The following is an 18280-nucleotide window of genomic DNA, read 5'->3' on the forward strand; positions in this document are numbered from 1 at the left end:
TGACGTGCCATAGCTTACTTTACTTTGGGACATTATTGGTTATTATTAGTGTTGAGCATTCCGATACCGCAAGTATCGGGTATCGGCCGATACTTGCGGTATCGGAATTCTGATACCGAGATCCAATACTTTTGTGGTATCGGGTATCGGTATCGGATCAATAGGGATGTGTAAAATAAAGAATTAAAATAAAAAATATTGATATGCTCACCTCTCCGGCGGCCCCTGGACCTCACGCTGGTAACCGGCCGGCTTCTTTGTTTAAAATGAGCGCCTTCAGGACCTGCGAATGACGTCGCGGGTTCTGATTGGTCGCGTGCCGCCCATGTGACCAGCACGCGACCAATCAGAAACCGCGACTTCATTCTCATTCACAACTCCTAATTCTCGGAATTAAGGACCTGCGAATGACGTCGCGGCTTCTGATTGGTCGCGTGCCATCACATGGGCGGCACGCGACCAATCAGAACCCGCGACGTCATTCGCAGGTCCTGAAGGCGCTCATTTTAAACAAAGAAGCCGGCCGGTTACCAGCGTGATGTCCAGGGGCCGCCGGAGAGGTGAGCATATCAATATTTTTTATTTTAATTCTTTATTTTACACATCCCTATGGATCCCAGGGCCTGAAGGAGAGTTTCCTCTCCTTCAGACCCTGGGAACCATGAGAATACCTTCCGATACTTGATGTCCCATTGACTTGTATTGGTATCGGATATCGGTATCGGCGATATCCGATATTTTTCGGGTATCGGCCGATACTATCCGATACCGATACTTTCAAGTATCGGACGGTATCGCTCAACACTAGTTATTATTGATTACTGAAAATAGATGTCTGGAATATTAAGATTAAATGATGTGTCATCACAGGCACTTTATCTACTACATCTCAGGGTTTCTCGTCTGCTCTTTTTGGCCCTCGAGAATAATGAAGTCTGTACATCTCTACTCGTTCTATAGGTATAGAAGGGGATATGTCCTATAAAATGATCATTTCAAAAACTGAAGGTTTGGGGTGATGTTGCGGTACTCGATCAAAACAGTTGAAAAGAGATCGATCCAGTGACCATTTGGTATCATGAGTAATAGAACACCCCAATTGTTGGGTGTCACATAGTTGCCTCAGCAACTGTCCTGATCATGCATAAGACAAAAGTGACAGTCAATCCAGTTGCCATTATAGTGTTTACATAAATTAAAAGTATACTATATACATGATGAAACATATAGGAATGTTACATGGATTCTGTTTTTTGATAATTGAGTAAGTTTCCCAATCATCATTTAATGTTATAAATTGCTTTCACTTTTAGATATGTGACTTAACTTTGACTATGTTAATTGTAACTTTTCTTGCACAATTTGTCAATATAAATATATATTTTATTAAAGTAGAATGACTACTTCCTTGTGTGCTTTGTCTGATGTTTAAGAAAATATAATTTCTTGGTAAAACATTTTCCACATTCTGAACATGAAAATGGCTTGTCCCCTGTGTGAGTTCTCAGATGCATAACAAGAGCTGAGTTAAAGAAATAACATTTCCCGCATTCTGAACATGAAAATAACCTTTCCCCAGTGTGAGTTTTGATATGTTTAGATAGATCTCCTTTGTAAGTAAAACATTTCCCACATTCTGAACATGAAAACAGTTTCTTCCCTGTGTGAGTTCTCAGATGCGTAACAAGAGATGATTTAAAGAAATAACATTTACCACAGTCTGAACATGAAAATGGCTTCTCACCTGTGTGAATTCTGTTATGTTTAACAAGATCTGCTTTGTAAGTAAAATGCTTTGGACATTCTGGACATGAAAATGGCTTTTCCCCTGTGTGAGTTCTGTTATGTTTAACAAGACCTCCTTTGTAAGTAAAACATTTCCCACATTCTAAACAGGAAAACGGCTTCTCCCCTGTGTGAGTTCTCTTATGTTTGACAAGGTCTGATTTGTAGGTAAAACATTTCCCACATTCTGGACATGAAAATGGCTTCTCCCCTGTGTGGCTTCTCTGATGTCCAACAAGTTTTAATTTACTGATATAACATTTCCCACATTCTGAACATGAAAATGGCTTCTCCCCTGTGTGAATTCTCTCATGTATAACAAGATTTGCTTTACAGGTAAAACATTTTCCACATTCTGAACAGAAGTATGGCTTCTCCCCTGTGTGAATTCTCTGATGTGCCACAAGACTTGCTTTGTCATTAAAACATTTCCAACATTCGGAACATGAAAATGGCTTCTCCCCTGTGTGACTTCTCTGATGCCTAACAAGTCTTGATTTAATGCTATAAGATTTCCCACATTTGGAACATGAATATGGCTTTTCCCCTGTGTGAGTTCTCTGATGCATAAGAAGTCTTGATTTAATGCTATAACATTTCCCACATTCTGCACATGATAATTGCTTCTCTCCTGTATAAGTTTTTTTATGTTCAGCATCCCTCCTTTTATTTTTATTTTTCTTAACAGTCTGTGATGAATTAGAAGATCTGTGGACTTGTTGAAAAGGATTACATAATAGATTTGTCCTGTGAAAGTTTGGCGATATATCTGTGATAATGTCATGCTCTTCATTTAGATCTGGTGTGATACTATAATCATCTGCTTTAAAATCAGAAAATGCCAGTTGTCCATTTGACCTCCTGGTACAGTCATCTGCAAGGAAAAAAAATACACGTACATTTGGTTTTTTTAAGTGCCGCCTTTCAAAGTAAATTGTATTTCAATTAGCAATGAAGACAGTGGTATCAACTGTAGACCTTAATGCTGTGACTAATACAGTAAAATATAATGTTAGGCCAATATGTTGTGCCCTTTCAATGTCCCATGCAGGGGGAACTGGTGGTTTGGATTGAGTTATGAATTAAGCTATCCCAGGCTCAGGCATGAGAGGAGGCTTTCATTCATTGTAAATTTAAAGGCTATGCTAAGGATGAAATTGGGTTTGATTACCCGTTATTACATCCAAGGGCAGAGAAAGCGTTTACCAAAAGTCTTTGGTCACACTTGTGAGCATAGCAAGCTTCTTGCTCAGTTGTTTGCAGACTGTCAGGTATATTGTTGGCTGAATCAATTCAACTGAACTTGAATCAAACTTTTCAGCTCAGGAATTTTGCTGATCTCTACCATTAGCAATTACTTCTCCAAGAAAGCTTTCCCTACATTGTGCTTTCACCTGCCATAGAGCATAGGCTGATCTTTGGAATTGCGATTGTACAGCAAAGTGCACTCCAACTCAAGCACATGGAAAAACATTACAGCCAGGGACAATAATTTTTTTTCTTGGCCAACAACAGTAGGTCACTGTTTTGCATAACAGTGATGATGATGATGCACCACAACAATTAGATGGCACTTGTTCACCTTCTCCACATCCTCAAGAATGGACATCTTCCTGTATCCATGAGCAACAGGACAGAACTTGCTTCAAGCTCAAGCTCTTCCTTGCTGTCAAACAGCTGATGTGCCTGTGCAAGAGAAGCCACCCAGCAAAGGAGTTTCTCTTCTGTATCGAGCAGCAAATTTCTCGACAACTAAAACTGGGCAAATATAATATATATAATACTAATGAGTCGCATGACATCGGGAAGGGAAAATGGCTAACTGGGCACAATTTGGCCATTTCCACTTAGAGGTGTACTCACTTTTGTTGCCAGCGGTTTAGACATTAATGAGTGTGCTGAGTTATTTAGAGGACACACTAAGTTTACACTGTTATACAAGCTGCACACTGACTACTTTAAGTTGTACCAAAGTTTCAGATCTTCAGTGTAGTCCTATGAAAAGATATTATAAAATATTTACAAAAATGTGAGGGATGTACTCACTTTTGTGATATAATGTATGTAAGCTCAAGCTCTGATGTGCCTGGGCAAGAGAAGCCAGATGGCTAGAGAGTTATTGCTCTGCATCAAGCAGCAATTTCCGCTTCATGTCTCCTCACGAACTGAAACTGGGCAAAGTAGTCAATAAAAATGGGAGGAACATTGTTGCACTTAAGTTGAGCGATCTACCGTAAATACCAAAAGAACTGGCGCACAGCTATAACATCATGTATAAACGGGGGGTGCAAGCAGCAGCAAAGTAACATGAACAAAAAAAAAAAAAAAAGAAAAAAGACACTGCTACAAAATGCACACCACCCAATATATAAACATACAAAACGGAACACTTTATTGGCATAAACAATAAAAACAATTACAATCACTATGCCACTGCGGGCCACCTGAATACATCACACATACATATATATATACAAGCAATATATGCAGCCTGTCCACATGTCAATCAAATATACGAGGACATATATAATAATACCACCCTACCTAGCGGCTCATGGGGGATCTAAGGGTAAACATATATATAATAACCCACAGAATCCAAGAAGGAAATAAGTCAAATAGCCGCAAGAAACCTACCCATGTATAATAGGACGGGTGTCTAAATCATAAGAGCATAATACCCCTGGTAAAGCATAACCAACCTATGGACTGACAGGCTGAAGTATCCAGGGGGCCGGGTGGACCATAGCCCCACGCGTATCGCCTCCCGAATGAGGCTTCGTCAGGGGAAGTGTATAACCTGCCAAAATGCAAGTGTATATAAGCATACATAATCATTGTTTCAAGCACCTACCGGTGTGTACACGGATCCTGTCCATAGAACGGGGCTGATGTGCCACCCCGAACCGGAAGTAACCTGCTCGAAAGAGCTAAAGAGTAAGGCACACAGAGCGCCTGCGCCCGTGCAGGGAAATTAACCTGCACAAGATGCGCGCGTGCGCAGCAGTATCCAAGGAACGCGATCAGAACTGAAAGATGAGGCACACAGCGCGCCTGCGCCAGTGCCGACAAATGAGCCTGCAGAGGGGGGGTGCGCGTGTGCAGTAGTAGCCAGAAGAGCGCGATCAATGCCTGCGTGGGCATCAGCGCCTATACAAGGTTCTGAACTACCGCACTGCCTGTATTGCGCATGCGTGGGACCATCCAGAAGGCACAGCCAAAAGAGCCGTGCAGCTGGAATAAATAAACCCATCTGGGAAATCATGATGGAACAAGGAGGCAAAATAGTGTAACTTGGCCAGCGCGCGTCCACGACTGTGCCCTAAAAATACCATTAGCCCATACCGCCCATATCTGGGACAAATAGGTCACCCCACTGCGCATGCCAGGGAATAATTGCCGAGCAGATGCAGATGGGCGGCCAAAAAAGGGGGGGGGGGGGGCCCATATGAGAAAAAGGAGGGAGCGAGAGGGGGTTTCATACTGCAAGGCTACAACGAGTAGCCAAGGAGGAGAACAAACAAGTATAGCAGCCCAAGAGGGCTCAAGCGTACCCACACCACACACCAATGCAATAAACACATATATACCCTCAAACAATATTCATATATACAGTGCCCACATACAAATGACCAAATCTCAACCACACATGTACAATGTAACCCACACACGATGCAGGCATGGAGCATATGTACCCCCAAAACCACATATACAACATATACACAGGGCAAACCTAACGTACCCCCCTAAAAGGGAAGATCAATCACTCATCATTCACCACGGTAAGTCAATAATGGCTGAAAAGCAACTCATATTATAAATGTTTATTGCATGATATAAATATAATAAATATGAACAAATCATTCTGACACGTGTACATCCCAGGACCAATAACCATATTTCAATAATAAATATAAATATCCCATCTATCCGGAGGGGTATAGTTAATAGAGACCAAAGTTGGTCCAACCCAAGCCCCGAGAGATAATATGTAGTTTGGGACCAGCCCACCCTGAAACATCAAGGCCTATAAAACCCACAAAATGGCCCTAGTGGGTACGTCCCACATATAGGGAACATACAAGAGACCAACCCCCCCCACAGATATACTAGGTCTACCCCCATGAGCCAACCTGAACCACTAAAGCTACCCCCATAAGCTACCGACGGGCAATGTATCAAAAATTCCATATTGGGCAGAAACCGATATTAATAAGTGGTCATAAGTCCAAAATAGGGCAACATCCCGATGAGAACCCATCCATGATGTCCGCTTCATATTCCTCCTGGGTCCAATATATCTATCCATCCTTACTCCAAATCCACCAAGGGCGACATATTCTGATAGTCCATAATGGTAGATTAACCAAGGAATCTGGTGAATAATAACTCCTTATTCAAACCTGTAGGAGCAACAGATCCCAAATTAAAAATCCACCGTGACTCTACCTGAAGTAACCGTTTCTTGGGGGAACCCCCCCTCTCTGATATAAGAATCCTTTCCAGTCCAACCACTCGTGTATTCACAGTACTGCCAGAGTGGTATGTTAAAAAGTGGGCCGCCACCGGGGTCAGGGTCCTTCCTTTATCAGTATCACTTCTCGCCAAATTAATAGTGGAAAAGTGTTTTTGGACCCTCCGCCACAATTCTTGAGAGGTCTGGCCCACATAGACCTTCTTGCATGGACAGATGAGGGCATAAATGACACATCTAGTCCTACAATTGATATACCCCCCAAGTCTATATGTTGAGCCATTAATGGGGTTTTGAAAAAATTCTCTGGTTGGACCCATGTGGGGACAGATGTTACAGTCCCCACAGGGAAAAGACCCCCTAAGTTTAACCCCACGATTAAGCCGAGTGGTCTGTCGTCTATAATGACTTTTGACCAGGAGGTCCCTAAGATTGGGAGCCCTCCTGGCTACAAGAAGGGGCCGTTCACCTACAATATTAGAGGTATTCAAATCCGTAGTGAGGATATCCCAATATAATAAATAAGCAAGGCTACAACGAGTAGCCAAGGAGGAGAACAAACAAGTATAGCAGCCCAAGAGGGCTCAAGCGTATCCTGCGTAGGATACCTCCCAATTGTGAGCAATGTGTATTGTAATTAGTTATAAACCTGGGAGCATTATCTCGTACCTTACGTTCTGCATTCAGTAGAGACTCTTGTGTTTGTGTCCTCGCCCTCTGGAATGCCAATGATATACATTTCTGTGGATAATTCCTTTCTTTAAACCGAGAAGTAAGTGTCAGGGCCTCCGACCTAAAGTCATCATCACGTGTACAATTCCTTCTTGTTCTTAGAAACTGTCCGATAGGGACTCCATATTTCGTATGTTGGGGATGGAAACTTCTGAAGTCCAGGAGGCTGTTGGTAGCTGTTGGTTTACGATACAATTTGGTGATAATAGTATCATTTTCCATCACCACCTCCAAATCCAGAAAAGTGACTGAGGAGGAAGATATTGAATATGTCAGAAAAATGTTATGTGAATTTTCATTCAAACCGTCCATAAATGTCCTACACTCAGCCTCAGTCCCCGACCAAACGAAAAACACGTCGTCGATAAAGCGCATCCAATGGTGCACTTTATCTTTGAACATGTCAAGCACATATATCACGGTGGCCTCCCACCATCCTAAAAATAGGTTGGCAAGGGCCGGGGCACATCTGGCCCCCATGGCCACACCTGAGGTTTGGAGATAATATGTCCTATCAAATGTGAAATAATTGTGCTTGAGGACAAATTCCACAAGATCCACAATCAGTGAATCGTGCATTCGGTCAGAGCGCCCCAGCTGGTCCAAGAAGTAGAGGACTGGCCTCACCGCATCTTCATGATTGATGTTAGAGTAGAGAGCCTCTACATCGCAAGTAACCAGTAACGTCTCCCTAGGTAACACAATGCCCTGGCACCTCCTGATAAAATGAGAAGAATCCAATGTAAAGGAAGGCAGCTTCTTAACCAAGGGCTGCAAAAAATGATCAACATAAATGCAGATTTTTTCGCATAAACTCCCGATACTGGCCACAATTGGACGACCGGGCGGCCTGCAAAGATCTTTATGCACCTTGGGGAGCATGTAAAAGGTAGCTGTAATTGGGTATTCAACCCACATGAAATTAAATTCATGGCCATTAATGATCCCCAAGTCACGGGCCCTTTCCAGAAGACCTCTCAATTTAACTGAAAACACCCCTGTAGGATCAGATGGTAATTTTCGATAAAAACGGGTGTTATCCAGCTGACGATGGGCTTCCTCCAAATAGAGGGTATGTGGCCACAAGACCACATTGCCCCCTTTATAAGCTTCCTTGATTAGAAAGGCAGGATTTGATTTCAATTTTGTGATAGCTCGTTTTTCGTCTTATCCAAGATTATTCGGTATACCAGAAAAGGGGCGCAGCCGGAGAATATCCTTCTTAACCAACTCGAAGAACACCCTTATAGCTGGTACCAAAGAAAAGGGGGGGGGCCACCATAGATTTATTTTTATGGGGGAAACGATCCTTACCACTGTCCGTAGTGTCCTCCTGTAATAGTTGCAATAAATCTTGAAGCACTCGTTGATCCGTCCGGTATTCAGGTGGCCCGCAGTGGCATAGTGATTTTAATTGTTTTTATTGTTTATGCCAATAAAGTGTTCCATTTTGTATGTTTATATATTGGGTGGTGTGCATTTTGTAGCAGTGTCTTTTTTCTTTTTTTGTTCAAGTTGAGCGATCTAACTTATTCTTCCTGTGAGGAGGATATTTGTTTTAAAACATATAGAGGCTTAAATAAGGTGTTGGTATGGCTGGGAGAGTGTCTGTATATACCAGCCATTCTTATATTGCTAAGCATGCTCCACTTGAATTACAGCAACAGAATAGTCTGCCTGCTTGACTTCGGAATGTATGACTATACGGCCTTCTATACATAGCCCACTGAAACCCCCCACTTAACTACAAATAAAAACACCACACTGCGTGAAATTAGATATAAAGGCCATAGCAGCCTCATTTATTAAATAATATATAAACATAAATGTCACGATTCCCCCTGACCGCTGTCACCAATGGGTCAGGATTCACACCGTGACCGTCACCCCTACGTCACGGATTGAGGTGACTTTAGGCCAACAGACGGCTATCACATGTGCAGGGGGGCTTATCTTAGTTATCCCTCCACTCCACGATGTGATGAAAAAAACCACACACAAGGCTATTGACCTCTTAGTTTACAGCAGGGGCTTATTCTAGGTATCCCACTGCTTTTCTATATACCACGAACTGCAGGGATTTATGTATATCCCGCTTACAGTTCCACTTAACACTTGTAGCTCTCTGGCGCCCCCCTTACTCTCAGGTCAGATTAGGTACTGCACCCTGGGTAATTAGTCGCCAGAAAGGCTGCCTGCTATGTACTGGCTATTGGGCACGCAGCAGCGACGCGATAACTACTCCCACTCAGGCAGGAACAATAATTATCAAACCCGCAGTTGCTTCAGCATAATCCAACAGTCAGCGCACTTTCGCTGCCACCAGCTTCGATTAAACGGGTCCGAAGCTAACCCAACACAACAGTAACAGTAGCGTATTTCCCTTCAGAGACTTAGGGTACGGTTTAGAACAGGAGAACGAACTAATATATAATAGTATATCCCATTAAAAATAATTAGGCAGTGCTTTATCAAAAATATTTTATAAAGAGGTTATAAATGAGACAATTGCAAATATGTACAAGGGTAATTATAATAATAATAATAATAATCTTTATTTTTATATAGCGCTAACATATTCCGCAGCGCTTTACATTTTTTCACACATTATCATCACTGTCCCCGATGGGGCTCACAATCTAAATTCCCTATCAGTATGTCTTTGGAATGTGGGAGGAAACCGGAGTGCCCGGAGGAAACCCACGCAAACACGGAGAGAACATACAAACTCTTTGCAGATGTTGTCCTTGGTGGGATACGAACCCAGGACTCCAGCGCTGCAAGGCTGCAGTGCTAACCACTAAGCCACCGTGCCGCCCTAATTATGAAATAAACAGGGTTTAAATGAGAAAAGTAACACTCACATGTTCAACGCATTGCAGGCAACCAGGCTAGGGCAGTTTTTCCCATACGTCCCAGCTCATTTGGACGTGAGCAGGGCTCTTCCAGGACAAGACAAGAAATCAAGCAGCAAGTGACTCCTCAGAGCCTGCCAGACACTTAAAACATTAAGGCTGTGACATCACAGAAAGGCTGGCTTATCCAGACCCTCCTCTCTCTACATTCTGCCTAAACTTTAAACTATTCTCTCTAATTTCTATAACTTCACTACAAAACACGTCATAGTTCTAACAAACCCATCAATCATCTCGGGTTAACGTGAGCATTCTAATGAGATCAAATATGTCCTATCTGGGATACATATTTACAGAGAAAACCCTACTTCATTACCAGACGGAGTTAGAAGCCCGAGTCTCAAGGGATGGGTACCTACACCGAGTGGGAATACGAATATATATTTTCGTGTTCTTACCGTAAACATGGTGCATAATATCGTACCAAAACCAAACAAAGGATCTTTCATGAATTTTGGAGCCACTTTACCAGTTCTGACTAGTGAAGGTGGGAGGGGTGAGGGACTTTCCTCTGAGCCTGGAATTTACGACCCCAGGGCAATAAAACCCCCTTCTAGCATACAGTCCGTAGCCCAGAGAGAAACAAGTAGAGTCAGCTAGTGAAGGGGGGGTTTAGCCCACCTCATGAGCTGACGAGCAACTAAACTTATATGATATTTCATACCATATCGTGACACCTCCCCCTTTTGGTGTGCGCTAGGGAGGCAGTACCCCACGGTATGCCTCCATGGGCACCTCAGTAGGTTCACCCTGGCGGGAGACTCCATCTGCATTCCCATGCTCTTTGCCCGTTTTATGTTCAATGGTGAAGTCAAACTGCTGAAGGGCAAGGCTCCAGCGTAGCAATCTGCCGTTGGTTCCACACATGGCATTTAGCCAGCGCAGAGGGTTGTGGTCGGTCACCACAGTGAAGGTGTGACCGTACAAGTAGGGCTGCAAGCGCTGCAGGGCCCAGACTATGGCCAGGCACTCCTTCTCGATGGTGGAGTAGGCCACTTCCCTCGGCAAAAGTTTCCGGCTCAGGTATAACACGGGGTGCTCTTGGTCCTCCGAGTCAACCTGGCTGAGTACAGCACCAAGGCCAAACTCGCTGGCGTCGGTCTGCACCAAGAACGGTCGACTGCTGTCGACTGCTTTCAACACAGGGGCGTTGCACAGTGCAGTTTTCAACGCCTGGAAGGCCCCCTCACAGCCATCTGTCCAGTTGACAATGTGAGGTAGCTTCTTCCTGGTTAGGTCCGTCAAAGGTTTTGCCAGGCTACTATAGTGCTTTACGAAGCGCCTATAGTACCCTGCAGTGCCCAAGAAGGACATCACCTGTTTCTTGGTCACGGGAGTGGGCCAGTTCACGATCACTCCCACTTTGTCAGGCTCTGGCTTCAGGGTGTTCCCGCCTACCCGGTGCCCCAGGTAGTGAACCTCCCTCATGCCCATCTGACACTTTCCCGGCTTGATAGTCAGTCCTGCTTGGTGAATTCGCCTGAGCACCTCCTCGAGATGCTGCAGGTGTTCCTCCCAGGAGGAACTGAAGATGGCAATGTCATCCAAGTACGCCACGGCGTACGTCTCCAGTCCCTGAAGCAGGAGGTTGACCATCCGCTGGAAAGTGGCAGGGGCATTCTTCATGCCGAAGGGCATGACCGTGGACTCGTACAGTCCAAAGGGTGTGATAAAGGCGGACTTCTCCTGTGCCTCAGGGCTCAGGGGAATCTGCCAGTATCCTCGACTCAGATCCATTATTGTTAGGTAATTTGCGTCAGCTAACTTCTCAAGCAGCTCCTCGATGCGCGGCATGGGGTGCGCGTCAGAGGCTGTAATGGCGTTGAGCCCCCTGTAGTCCACGCAGAACCGTGTGGTCCGGTCCTTCTTTGGCACGAGAACTACAGGTGATGCCCACGTGCTCTTTGACCGTCGAATCACCCCCAGCTGTAACATCTCATCGATCTCTTGGCGCATAATCTGGTGCACCTGGTCAGAGATTCGATAGGGTGTTCGCCGTAGTGGGGCGTGATTCCCGGTGTCCACCTCGTGGACGGCTAACTCAGTCCTCCCAGGTCGGTTGGAGAACACGAACTGGAAGGGTTCCAGTGTGGTTTGCAACTGCAACCGCTGGGGTTCAGTTAACGAGGCGCTTACCTCCACGTCCTCAATGGATCCATTGGCCTTGGCTTGGGCCAGCATGTCCAGGAGGGTGTCTTCCTCACCGTCTTCGGGCAAGCTGCAGACCGGTAGGACGAAAGGTTCACGTTCGTGATGAGCCTTCATCATGTTGACGTGAAAGGCCTTTCGCCTACCCCGAGCGTGGTCAAGCGTGACCACGTAAGTGACCGGGTTGAGCTGTTGGTGGACGACGTACGGGCCCTCCCAGGCTGCCTGAAGCTTATCCGTTGGTACGGGGACCAGCACCCACACCTTTTGACCCACGTGGTAGGTCCGCTCCCGGGCGTTCTGGTCGTACCAGTGCTTCTGATCAGCCTGAGCCTGCGTCATGTTGTCATGCACCAACTGCGTCAAGGTCTGCATCTTGTCACGGAAGCGCATGACATACTCCACTATGGACACTTCAGAAGGGTTCGGCTCCTCTTCCCAGGATTCTCTTACCAACCCAAGGGGTCCCCGGACTCGCCTGCCGTACAGGAGCTCGAAGGGGGAGAACCCCGTCGAGGCCTGCGGAACTTCTCGGTAAGCGAACAGCAGGTGTGGGAGGTACCGCTCCCAGTCGCGCCCTTGGGTCTCAACCAGCATGCGTAGCATCTGTTTGAGGGTACCATTGAAGCGTTCACACAAGCCATTGGTCTGTGGGTGATACGCACTCGATACCAGGTGCTTCACCTGCATTCTCTTACAGAGAGCCTCCATTAGGCGAGACATAAATTGGGTCCCTTGATCAGTAAGCATTTCCCTGGGAAATCCTACACGTGAAAAGATGGCCAACAGGGCATCCGCCACCTTATCTGCCCTAGTTGACGACAGAGCTACTGCCTCTGGGTACCGGGTAGCATAGTCTACCACAGTAAGGATGTATTGCTTTCCAGAGCTGCTGGGGACGGCCAGCGGGCCCACAATGTCCACCGCGATCCTCTGGAAAGGCTCCTCTATCACTGGCAAAGGGATCAGGGGAGCCTTAAGAGCAGGCCCCGCTTTCCCCACCCTTTGACAGGTGACACAGGAGCGGCAGTAGTTTGACACATCTGTCCCCATCTTAGGCCAATAGAAGTGTTGAGACAGCCGGGCCTTAGTTTTGCTGATCCCCAAGTGTCCAGCTAGCGGGATCTCATGGGCAATCCGCAACAACTCACCCCGGAATTGCTGTGGGACGACCAGCTGTCTTTCCCTCAACCACTCCTTTTGTGATTCTCCGGGTACTGTCTCCCGGTACAACCTACCTTGTTCCCAGAACACCTTCTCCTTATCGGTCTCGGAGAAGCGCGTCCCGGCGAGTTGTCTCAAACTCTCTAGGCTCGCATCTGTGTGCAGAGCGGCCTGAAACTCCTGGCTAGGGGAAGCCAAAAGCGACGTCAGGGTCCCTTTCCCACGGGAACCCTCTTGGACCTGCTCTGGGTCCACCTCTGGTTCAGTCACAGTGATGACTGAGGAGGGTCCGGAAGGCTGACAGTTATCTGCGTTCCGGGCACTCTGACTGCGGGTGACAGCAGCTACGTAGGCTGTCTCCCCGGGGATTTCTACAGGCCCATCAGCCGGCGCTGCTATGGGCTCTACCTCCCCATCCACCCCCAACACTCCAGGGGCAGTGCTACTTATGGGCCAGTTACCTTCCTCGGTGACACTGGTCACTTTCATGGCGTCACCTTCCTCACGGTTCCCATGCATCTCCCCATTTCCTGTAGCACCGACACTTGCCCCTGTTAGGGGTTCCTCAGCCGTCTCACTCCGCAGAGCGACGTGGCTGGGCACGCCTGTACCTATGGACACATTAACCTTCACAGAAAAATCATTATCAGGTTCAGCTGGCACAGGTACAACATTTTCACCATCAATCCTAGGGAAAAAATGGTTATTAGATGCATCATTACAAGATAAAGCATGGTCAGGTAACACATGCGAATCTCCCATCATCATCATCATCATCAGGGTTAACTTTACCCTTATTAGTAGATTGGGGAGGGGTGTCAGGGACGTAGTATGCAACCATCCTCCCCAAATCAGTCCCCAACAAAACATCAGTGGGCAAATTATCAGACAGCCCCACTTCCTTCACCCCGCTCCCAGCACCCCAATCAATAAAAACCCGGGCCATCGGTAAGGGACAGCTGATGCCCCCAATCCCAGTGACAGTTAGGGTTTTCCCCGGAATGATTTCTTCAGGGGCCGCCAGTTCGGGTCGGATGAGGGTTCGTTCAGCCCCGGTGTCCTTGAGGCCTGTATCAACATGGGTTCCCACAGTGACGTGCTGTACGTTGTCACACACCCTCCCAACCACACCACCCACCAAAAGAACTGCTGCATTAGGCCCTGGGGCCTTGGCTTGGGTGTTCTTCTGCTTGGTTGGGCAGGAGAGACTGATATGACCAGTCTGATGGCAGGTGTAACACGTACGAGGTTCGGTGGTCGGTCTGGTGCTGTTGGCCACGGGGCCAGGACCTCTGGTGTGTTGGCTGGCAGGGGTACTGGCGTTGGTTGCAGGCTTACCCCCTCTCCAGCTGGTGGTGACTGGCTTCCGCCCTTCCGATCTATGGTTGGCCTCATAGTCACCATCTTGTTCTTGAGGGAGGGCAGCGAATGCCTCCAAAGCTTTGCCTCTCAGCCCTGGTGTCAGGTATCGTGCCCATTCATCTGTAGGCAGCTGGTACTGTCTGCAGGCTTTCTCAAAGGCCCGCAGAAAAGTGTCCAAGTCCCCGTCCTTCTCCATAACAGGAAAGTGATCGGGCCGGGGCTTAGGTATCTGAGCGCTGCTGGGCTCACGTCTCTGGGCTGTGGAGGGCATCCCCCCCTGCCGGAGCATCTCCAGTTCATGTTCTCGCTGGGCTTGGCGCTCGGCTCTCTCAGCCTCCCACTCGGCTCGCTGGGCCTGGGCCTCTCGCTCAGCTCGGGCCTCTCTCTCGGCTCGCTGGGCCTCTCGCTCGGCTCGCTCCTGGTATTGCTGGATCAGCTGCAGACGTCTCTCTAGGTCATCTGCGGAACATTGTTGCAGAGCCAGCTGCAGGAGGAGGTCTGCACCCCCCTGGTTGCCAGTAGGGCCCGTATTCAGTGGTTGGACCTCTGCTGCAGCACCATGTTCGCTTGTGCTGGCTTCTGCGGCCTCTGGGCTCTGTGACCTGGCTTGGTCTGCTTCAAATTGCACCAGTTCAGCGACCATTTGTATCTTGGTCTTACCCTGGGGGTTCAGGCCATGGTACGTGCATATCCCAGCAAGAATGTCCTTCTTCTGCTGGTTGTACCAGGCTTCCCCTTTCGCAGCCATGGTTGCCAAATAAAAGATAGGATAGAAAAACGAAGAGAAAGGGAAGGGATAATTACCAGTACGCAATTGTCTCACAACTAAAAAGCACGGAGTTCGTTCTCCAAACTTATTTGCGCAGAGTCCTCGCAAGAACTTTCTGCAAGTTTTTAGTGAGAGGAATGATTACTCAAACCAAATCACTAATGCTCTAAGATATCCCACCGCCTTGCCACCAATTGTCACGATTCCCCCTGACCGCTGTCACCAATGGGTCAGGATTCACACCGTGACCGTCACCCCTACGTCACGGATTGAGGTGACTTTAGGCCAACAGACGGCTATCACATGTGCAGGGGGGCTTATCTTAGTTATCCCTCCACTCCACGATGTGATGAAAAAAACCACACACAAGGCTATTGACCTCTTAGTTTACAGCAGGGGCTTATTCTAGGTATCCCACTGCTTTTCTATATACCACGAACTGCAGGGATTTATGTATATCCCGCTTACAGTTCCACTTAACACTTGCAGCTCTCTGGCGCCCCCTTTACTCTCAGGTCAGATTAGGTACTGCACCCTGGGTAATTAGTCGCCAGAAAGGCTGCCTGCTATGTACTGGCTATTGGGCACGCTGCAGCGACGCGATAACTACTCCCACTCAGGCAGGAACAATAATTATCAAACCCGCAGTTGCTTCAGCATAATCCAACAGTCAGCGCACTTTCGCTGCCACCAGCTTCGATTAAACGGGTCCGAAGCTAACCCAACACAACAGTAACAGTAGCGTATTTCCCTTCAGAGACTTAGGGTACGGTTTAGAACAGGAGAACGAACTAATATATAATAGTATATCCCATTAAAAATAATTAGGCAGTGCTTTATCAAAAATATTTAATAAAGAGGTTATAAATGAGACAATTGCAAATATGTACAAGGGTAATTATGAAATAAACAGGGTTTAAATGAGAAAAGTAACACTCACATGTTCAACGCATTGCAGGCAACCAGGCTAGGGCAGTTTTTCCCATACGTCCCAGCTCATTTGGACGTGAGCAGGGCTCTTCCAGGACAAGACAAGAAATCAAGCAGCAAGTGACTCCTCAGAGCCTGCCAGACACTTAAAACATTAAGGCTGTGACATCACAGAAAGGCTGGCTTATCCAGACCCTCCTCTCTCTACATTCTGCCTAAACTTTAAACTATTCTCTCTAATTTCTATAACTTCACTACAAAACACGTCATAGTTCTAACAAACCCATCAATCATCTCGGGTTAACGTGAGCATTCTAATGAGATCAAATATGTCCTATCTGGGATACATATTTACAGAGAAAACCCTACTTCTTTACCAGACGGAGTTAGAAGCCCGAGTCTCAAGGGATGGGTACCTACACCGAGTGGGAATACGAATATATATTTTCGTGTTCTTACCGTAAACATGGTGCATAATATCGTACCAAAACCAAACAAAGGATCTTTCATGAATTTTGGAGCCACTTTACCAGTTCTGACTAGTGAAGGTGGGAGGGGTGAGGGACTTTCCTCTGAGCCTGGAATTTACGACCCCAGGGCAATAAAACCCCCTTCTAGCATACAGTCCGTAGCCCAGAGAGAAACAAGTAGAGTCAGCTAGTGAAGGGGGGGTTTAGCCCACCTCATGAGCTGACGAGCAACTAAACTTATATGATATTTCATACCATATCGTGACAATAAATAACATTCAATAACAGTAAACAAAATTAACTTGACTCTGAAAAGGAGGAAGAGAACTGAAGGTTCAACCATTTTGAAAACTGTAACAAACAGCTCCACCAGGCCACCCTCGGCTGCACCACAACCAGCCCAGGGACACCCAGCTGACTGTTGCCCATAGCAAAAATGTCCAGCTGAGACCTCTCTCAGTAATGAGCCGTTTCCAAGTTTAACACCGGCTTAACACCGATGGGGGTCACCCATCCCTGCAGTTGGCTCCCCGTCCTTTGGTGTAAGCAACATCCTTCAAAAACTCCCTCCTTTTCCGCCATAGCAAGCAGGAATTACCCCTTATGCCTGTGAGTCCCACCACACCAAAAGTGCCTTTTAGACTCCCTTCATCAGTGCTAATGCCCACATATCTATACCAATATCATTTAAATGGACCCCATCTGATCGCAAACATTCCCTGGAATGCAACAAACCCTTATATATATTAATATAATAATAAAACAATAATAAAAATTCTTGGGGGGGATCTTATAACATATGAGGCCAGACGTAAGACCGATACCTTGCAGACTCCGATTTTTTCACGGCTTTAAGCCCCCAACCCTCAGCAAACGGCCTCAGTGGCTGTCCCAATCCGAAATGAATGAGAACCAAACTCTAAACCATTCAAACCACAACGAGCCAATCCACACCTGAAAATGGCAATAAACTTATATACCGATAATGCAGATCCATCTTGATGTCACAAAAAGGAACTGGATATTAGAACTCTCACCTCCAAAAACAAAGAACCCCATCTCACTGGGTATTCAAACAAACTGTCCACACCCCACAATTCCACCAAACAACCCGTACCAGCCGTATCAGTCTTTAACCGCTTCAAATAGCACTGTACAGCCTCCTCTGAGCACCCCACATCATGTGATAACAGACCACCATGACATTTAACATTCCTGCTTAACAGCTCACTGAACCTAAACACACCAAAAAATGCCAAAACAAAAGCCGCCGCCAATAGCCGACATTCATATTCTGAAGTACACACAACACCAAGGCAACACAAAAGCTGACCCAATATTTCAAACGATACCGAGCACCAACAATCCCTTACCGGATAGCTCCTCCAGCATGCTTTCATCACTTGGCGACCCAAAAAATCCTTGGTAAAGTTCCTCCAATCCACTAGTTTAAAGAAAAATGCCAAACTTGCTAACTTACCAGCTACCACTGAGAACGAAAAGCCCTCCTGAAATGCTTTGCTGATGATAA

General features: G+C 46.5%; 1 protein-coding gene across 1 annotated transcript in view; it reads right to left on the reverse strand.

The window, feature by feature from the left end:
* Positions 1-608: 608 nt before the first annotated feature.
* The window catches only part of LOC138665362 (oocyte zinc finger protein XlCOF22-like), a 101383-nt gene continuing 83711 nt past the window's right edge, over positions 609-18280 (reverse strand). Inside the window, exon 7 of the mRNA XM_069752779.1 lies at positions 609-2659. Within this exon, the coding sequence (XP_069608880.1) occupies positions 1401-2659 (1259 nt within the window). The 3' untranslated portion in view covers positions 609-1400. The remainder of the gene's footprint in view (positions 2660-18280) is intronic.

The sequence above is a fragment of the Ranitomeya imitator genome, chromosome 2 (assembly GCF_032444005.1).
Source record: "Ranitomeya imitator isolate aRanImi1 chromosome 2, aRanImi1.pri, whole genome shotgun sequence".
Lineage (NCBI taxonomy): Eukaryota > Metazoa > Chordata > Amphibia > Anura > Dendrobatidae > Ranitomeya > Ranitomeya imitator.